Genomic DNA, 7345 nt, shown 5'->3' on the forward strand with positions numbered 1-7345 from the left:
TCATCCATCCAGTACGGTTTCCATAATCTTAGCAGAATAACAAGACAAAATTAAATCAGAGAAAAAATGTAAATGGAGTATGAAAAGGAGCACGCACTGGATGTCATCTACCAAGCCCTTCACAATTTTTTTTAGAAAACATGGCACTTTTGAGTTGAAGGTGAAGGAAAGAATAATCTCCTTATGAGACTCCTAATACCAGCATAGAAGGAAAGGGGACATCTTTTTGTACAACAGGTGCATCAGAGCTCTTACAAAAGTTAAATGCCAATGATATTGCATTTCATAACATTAAGCCAGCAGTTTTATAGTAAATTATATAGAGAAATTACTCTCAATATGTAACCAAAATCAGACTCCCATCTTTATATTCTTGTAGAATAAAATGCAGTTATCTGTAACAAAAATCAATGGGATGTGTGATTCAGTCTAAGTGGCTTTACATAAGGCACTGGCTTTGATGCTTCTAAATAGATAATGTAAATCTGACACAAGCATTAGTCATCCTAAAAAGCTACAAACAGATGACGGCATTGCCAAGGTAAATTATATGAAAACAGTCTTACATACACTGAATGTCAAATCAATTACACAAATGAGTGCATGACTGTATCTTAATGGATTGCCTAATTGAAGGCTTTGAAGTGGGTCATCAGGAGACTGAAAGATGCAGCAAAAAAGTAATGAGTTCACATTGAAGACAGGATTAACCCAAGAAAACAGTTTTATAGAGAAACGCATTTTATGATCCAGAAATCAACAGTATCTTGAATACATATGTGCAGTATGTACAAAACTTACAAAAACAAAACATTAAGTTAAGGCCAACAGTAAACAGAACTGCAGACCATTTCATTAATAAAAATAAAAAATTAAATACAAATAAATCTAACCTCCATTATGTTCAAACTGAGGCAGTGCTATTGTATAAATCGACGTCAGATTGCTCACTACGTCACTTGCCACACCCTCTAGACCTTGTATTGACGTTACCATACAAGGATGCTTAAAACAGGTTCAGTCCATAAATTAAGTCCAAGCAACTTAAGAACTGCTTAACTGCTCAAGTCTCCGTTTCAAATGTTCACATTTTCTCTTTAAATGCTCCTTAAGTGAAATAAGTCTTTGTTCATCTTCTTGCATACTCGCTATACACTCCGTCGCCTTCTTGAGTATCACTACTTTGGCAGCTTTCTCGTTGTTGGCCACGTCAGGAATCACGTCTCTCAGCGCGAAGAAACTGAGTTTGAGCTCGTTCCGCCTTTGCCGCTCGAGCACGTTATGAGTCCTGCGTTTGTCGTTATCCTCAGAGTCCGACGTCCTGGGACTCGAGCATTTTCTGTTGTGGTTAATTTGTTTAAACACCCGGATGGGACTCTCGAATTTAATCCGCTTGACCGCAGGCTGCTCACTCCGCGTAGATGGATGCGCAGCGTAATTGTGTTGGTGAATATTAACGTGACACCGCTTGAGGACAACGGGGCTTTGATGCGTTGAGTGGGCGTCAGGCTTTCTCACAGACTTTCTCTTTTCCACCGTGACAACGTCGATTTCCTCCTCCTCTTCGTCATCTAGATGGATTAAAAAGCAAAAATAGACGTCAATTTGCAGCTCTGCTTATTCATAGTAGACAGTTTAGCGTAGACTGGCGTGCAGTGGGCGTGTGTGCCTTTACGCAATTGACGCTACAATCTAGGATTAACGCTTTAACCACCAGATTCTCTGGTTAAAAAAACCAATACGCAGCAATAATTACAGCTTATAAATCTTAACTTATTTAAGTGTAAGCCGATCAGTCAAACGAGTACATTTCATCAGCATTAAAAAAAGCAGTCTATAACTCACCGGAATCACTGTCACTGCTGCTGCAGCTGCTCCCACTATTAGGTGGAGTATCCAGTGGCACGGTTGTGGAAGTCGGTGTGGATGACGGTTTACACGACTTTGAGCTGTCAGTCAACGAAAAAGGAAACACTACTGATGGGTCAATGCACTGTGAGGCAGGGGTGCTCATGTCCTGAAGGTAGCTGACGTTAGAGCTGGACCGAAAGCAGTCCACGGAGTCGCTCCTGGACGACTCTCTCCTCGCCGCCTGCAGCGACGCTAATCTCTCCGACACCGCCTTCTCCAGTTTGGCCGCGGCGGAGAAACCACTCCACATACAGTCCTGAATGATAATCGACTTCAGAAAAGACTGAGAGTAATCCGCGTCGCAAATAAAACTGTGGTTGACCACGTCGTCCCCGAGAAACTCTGAAACCATTTCCAGCTGGTCGGCCGTGGAGGGGAAGGGGTCTGACAGCGAGGGACACCGGCTCGGGGACAGCGGCGGAGTGGGCAGCAGTTCAAACTTCTTCCATATATCTTCACTGGGCGCCGGTGGCTGTCCGTGCTGGTGGTTATAGAAATCCTCATCCTCGTTGTCGAAATAGAAATAGGGCTGGTAGGAGTCGTATTCGTAATCATAATCATAATTTTTACTCGCCATACTTGAATTCAGCGGCATGGTGAATGCCTGTGAAGAATACATTATGGTTAAATTCATCTTAAGCCTAAACTTCAGTTAAGTACAGTTTCCTACAAACGCATCAACTTACTGAATGTGGTACGCATTAAGTAATACAGAACACAAGTCATGTAACGTTAAACCTATGTTTTTTATCTTATGGTACAATTGTTTTAATGACCAGTAGTTCGCCTAATATATATGCACAAATAAATGGATAAAAAAGTAAAGAATGAGAATAAATCATAATTCAGACAGACTTACCGTAGCTGTGGTGCTACTCAATGAAAACTGACACTATGGTCAGATGTCAGTGTATGTGAACTATCAGGTGAATGGAAGTCCAAAGTGTGAGTGAGTAGGTCGCGCCGCTCAACCTACGGCTGCTTGTCATCTGCAAGATTTCGAACAGCTGCTCCCGCGGGTTTTAATACTACGGATTGTTTTCCTCCTCTTGATATTCATGCGCCGTTCCCGCCAAATGTGAAAGATGAACAGAACATAGACGTTTCTTGTTAGTTATTCTAGTAACATGTCATTGATACAGTGGCTATTGTATGCAACAATGAAAAAAGATATTTAAGACGTGGCGTTATTTAATGAAAACGAGTCATGGAACTACTTGCCAGCGCGGACTTATTCCGGGCGGAGCCTTGTTGCACATTGAGTTTAGCAGGAGGGTGACTCCGAGAATCTATGCTCTGTAGTAGTAGCCTACACCTGAACCCAAAATCACGTCTTATTGACACAGTTTACAAGCTCCCCTCACAGTTGTTTGTGTTGGGTGTCAGAAGGGGCGATTTTATTTACAACCACAAATAGGCCTATGTAACTGTTGATTAAAATAAATACGCAGACGTCCTAATTATCCAAATGAATTGTTTCTGATAATTACATTAAAGCAATCCGACTGTTATTTTCAAGAATGAGAATTATTCCCTTTTATTGTAGTGTCTATTGTTAATTAATGCAGTTACTGTCGCTATTTGCGTTAAAGTAGGCGAATACTGTAAGCTATTTAATCATCACCATCATCATAAGCATTAAGATTAGAGTACATTTTATGACTGATTATCGAAATAAGTCTGATATAGTGTTTGATCTTGACCTGATGGATAAGGAGCAAATGTTCTTGATTTATTCAGAAGTGGTTAGTACTTCCCTCTGGTGGCCATCTGTAATATATATATATATATATATATATATATATATATATACACACACACACACACACACACACACACACACACACACACACACACACACACACACACACACACACATTTTTACAGTCTATGGCTTTAACTTAATTGAGTGATATTAATAATTATTTCTCTGACACAAACATTGAATTTATTGTCAGTAATAAAGCTTTTAAATTGAGTATTATATTAAACAGCATTCAATTTACTTTTAAGAGGATTTTTCTGGAGACTATTTTTTAATCTTAATAGGATTTAGAATTGTTGAATACATTGATTTAATTATTGCACTTGTATAATCCTTAATAATTTAATTTTCTTGTGTTTAAAATATTTTATATATTTTTTTAGATTTTTTGTTATTGATATAAGTATCTTCTGCTCAAAAAGGCTTAATGTATTTTAAAAAATATAGTAAAACAGTAATATTGTGAAGTATTACTACAATAAGGAAAACGTTCTATTTTATTTAGTTGACTTTTTTTAAAATGTAATTTATTTCTGTAAAGGCAAAGCTGATTTTTCAGCATCTTTACTCCAGTCTTCAGCGTGGTCCTCCACAAATCATTCCAGTATGCTCAGTTTGATGCTTAAGATTGATTTCTTATTATCAAACAGTTGAACTGCTCTTTTTTAAAAAGTCAGAGAATACTTCAATGGCCGACAAGCTCAATATTGATGAAAAAAAGAAAAGAGTAAAAATACACTGCATTACATTTCAAGTCCTCTAAAGCAATATTGAAAGGTTTATGTGATAACCTAAACTTTGTTTTTCATAGAAAACATTTGTGGTTACATTCCCTTTTTCCACTTGGGCATTCTATTATAAATAAATATTTTTGCTTTCCACAGAAAAATAAAAACCTTAAAGCTTAAAAAATAGAAGACCGGTGAGTAGGGAGGTTATTTTCTGTGTGGACTTAATACTTTTCAAGTTATGCTCAACATGACATAGTGATGTGTGATATATGGCTGAGCACAGATTCATCAGGCATGCACTCCTCGACCACAGGGGTCCTTCTGGGAACCAACAGGTCTGCTTTACTACCAGACATTCAACTCAACTCATCTCATCCTCCCTTCATTTGCATAATGCCAAAGGCCCATGTTTAGCCATGAGAGAGGATCCTGGTTGTGGGAGAGTGCTGAGGGAAGTGGGGAGGGCTGGGCTTTCACATTGGGTTTACTATTAAAGGTTTTTTCTTTTCACACTTGTGCCAAGTGTGCGAAAGGGAAAGGCTGACCCCATGGGAATGCACTGTACCATACATACACTATTAATTAAGTGGTCATAACACAAGAAACAAAGTGCAAAAGCACTTGTCAATTTGAAGAATTTTTTTTTTAAAATTCTTTATAGGAAAATGAGACCAAGTCATAACATAAACTTTAAATGTGCATTCTAAAATGTAGTGAAAGGCTCAAAAGAACCAAAAGCTCCTTTTAAAAAAAAAAACTATACTTTTTATGAAAGAGCTTGCTGTGAAGCCCATGAACACATCCTGAACATTGGGAGCAGCTGTTCTTCGCAAGGTTTTGCAGAGCCTCAGTGATAAATTTAATGCGCTTGAGGTAGTGAATGTTCACTGCATACAGACCCATTAGGAGTCCAAATGCCTTGGGGAAATGGGAGATGTCCAAATGAGGGCAATGTGGGTTATTCCTTGGGAAGCACATCACATTGCTGCTCATCAGTTACAATCACAATTCCCTCGTCAATTTCTTTCACAATATCTTCAATTTCACTGGATGGTTGGGAAAAAACAAAATATTGCATTACTTAATAACTTTACAACTGAACACAGATATGTACATACACTATTAAAGTTGTTTGTTTTGTTAAAAGGACATCTACCAATAAATGAAAATCTTCCTTCACCCACAAGTGGAAGAAATTTTGAAAAAATGTTCGTAATCAAACATGAAAGTTAAAAGTAAATGGTGCTCCTCAACTGTTTTGGTTACAAACATTCAAAATAACTTCCTGTATTAAACTGTTAAAAGCCTGTACAAATTTATTTGTTTTGCTGAACACGAGGACTTTAAAATCCCAATGGCAAAATAAGTGGAACCTCCGGAACCAACTAGTCTTAAAAAGGGTAAAAATGTTGCATGTTATTTTCTTTACCGGTATTCTACATGATTTCTGCATGTCATAAAATGTGGCAAACCAATGAAACGTATGAATTTTTTTTTCCTTAATCCAGTTTTGCCTTGCAATTTCAGTCTAATCTGTCCCACCATTTTAATAATGATCTGAAAATATCCTGGTGTAAAGAGATATTCCTTTTAAATAATAATCTGTTGCACTGCATGTTCCAGAGTAAAGCATGACTCTTAAAGGGTTAATTAACCCAAAAATGCATGTTTTATTCACCCTCATGGCATCATTGGTGTGTATGACTTTCTTCTTTCAGAAGAATCCAATCGGATTATTTCACAAATTATCTTTGCTCTTCCAAGCTTTATAATAGCAGTAGGCAGGTGTTTTTTTCAACAGTCCAAAAGTAGTCAAACAGAGCGCATCCATCCATTATAAAAAGTGCCTCACATGGCTCCATGGGGTAAAAGACCTCAAGATTCAAGATATTATTTGTCACGTACAAGTTATATGACATACAAGAAGCAGTGAAATGTAGGTCTGGCATACTCTTAAAAAAAGAGAAATAAATACAAAATGAAATACAAATAATGAAATATACGAAAAAATAATAAGGAAAAAAAAGAAGAAAATTAAATTCAAATCCAGCAGTGAATCCATGTGTTTTTGTAAGAAAAATATCATATTTAAAACGTTACAAACAACTGGATCTACTGCACTTCATTGTGGGAGGAGACCAAGCATTTCTGTGCGCATCATATTCACACATCAGATTTTTGTCAATGTCTGCCAGGTAACAGGATCACATATAGCTCAATTTATTTTTTATTTATTTTTCATTGGCTCAAGTTAAAAAATATAGATGTGAATCATTACCCCATTTTCTCAGTGTGGCTGAAAATAGATTAAACTAGAACACTGAATCAAGTTAAACAGGGATAGTTCATGTAAACATGAAACTCTTTCACTGTTTATGCACCCTCGTCACTCTAAACCTGAATGACATTATGTCATTCTACTGTAAAACACATTATAATATATTTTCTAGATGTTTTAACTGTTTTTGATCATGCAATGAAAATCAGTGGGGTCCAAAATAACACTGGGCCCCTTTGACTTTCATTACAGGGACAAAAACACTGATACTTATTAAAAATATCTTGTTTCATGTATCACAGAAATAATCTATTTATTGCATTGGGTATTATGCGATATTATTAGTATTATTAATTAGCAAAAAAAAAAAAAAAACTAGGAAATGTACTAAAATGCTCATAAATAATAATAAAAAAGGTTCCTATTATGTTGAATAACGTTATTATTATTATCTTTGAGCTCACTGATCATGCACACAGAGCATGTGTGCCTCAATCCTGCACTGACCCTCAGCTGTTCGTGTACTAGGTCACTGTGTTCAGAAGTCACGGCAGTGTCAAAACTGCACGGTAGGGGGCATCGTGAAATCACTTTCACAAATTTTTTCATCAATCACATTGCAAATAATGTGCTTTCTAGAGTATTAGATATATAATTTTG

General features: G+C 37.0%; 1 protein-coding gene across 1 annotated transcript; it reads right to left on the minus strand.

The window, feature by feature from the left end:
- Positions 1-706: 706 nt before the first annotated feature.
- Positions 707-2926, minus strand: LOC113078257 (transcriptional regulator Myc-B-like). Its single transcript, XM_026250581.1, has 3 exons — positions 2771-2926; positions 1846-2515; positions 707-1571 (listed from the first exon to the last, which is right to left on the minus strand). The coding sequence occupies exons 2-3, from the start codon at positions 2504-2506 to the stop codon at positions 1045-1047; spliced, it is 1188 nt and encodes a 395-aa protein (XP_026106366.1). The 5' UTR covers positions 2507-2515; positions 2771-2926; the 3' UTR covers positions 707-1044.
- Between the last annotated feature and the right edge of the window lie 4419 nt (positions 2927-7345).

This window comes from Carassius auratus, unplaced genomic scaffold, assembly GCF_003368295.1.
Source record: "Carassius auratus strain Wakin unplaced genomic scaffold, ASM336829v1 scaf_tig00024920, whole genome shotgun sequence".
In the NCBI taxonomy this organism is placed as follows: Eukaryota; Metazoa; Chordata; class Actinopteri; order Cypriniformes; family Cyprinidae; genus Carassius; species Carassius auratus.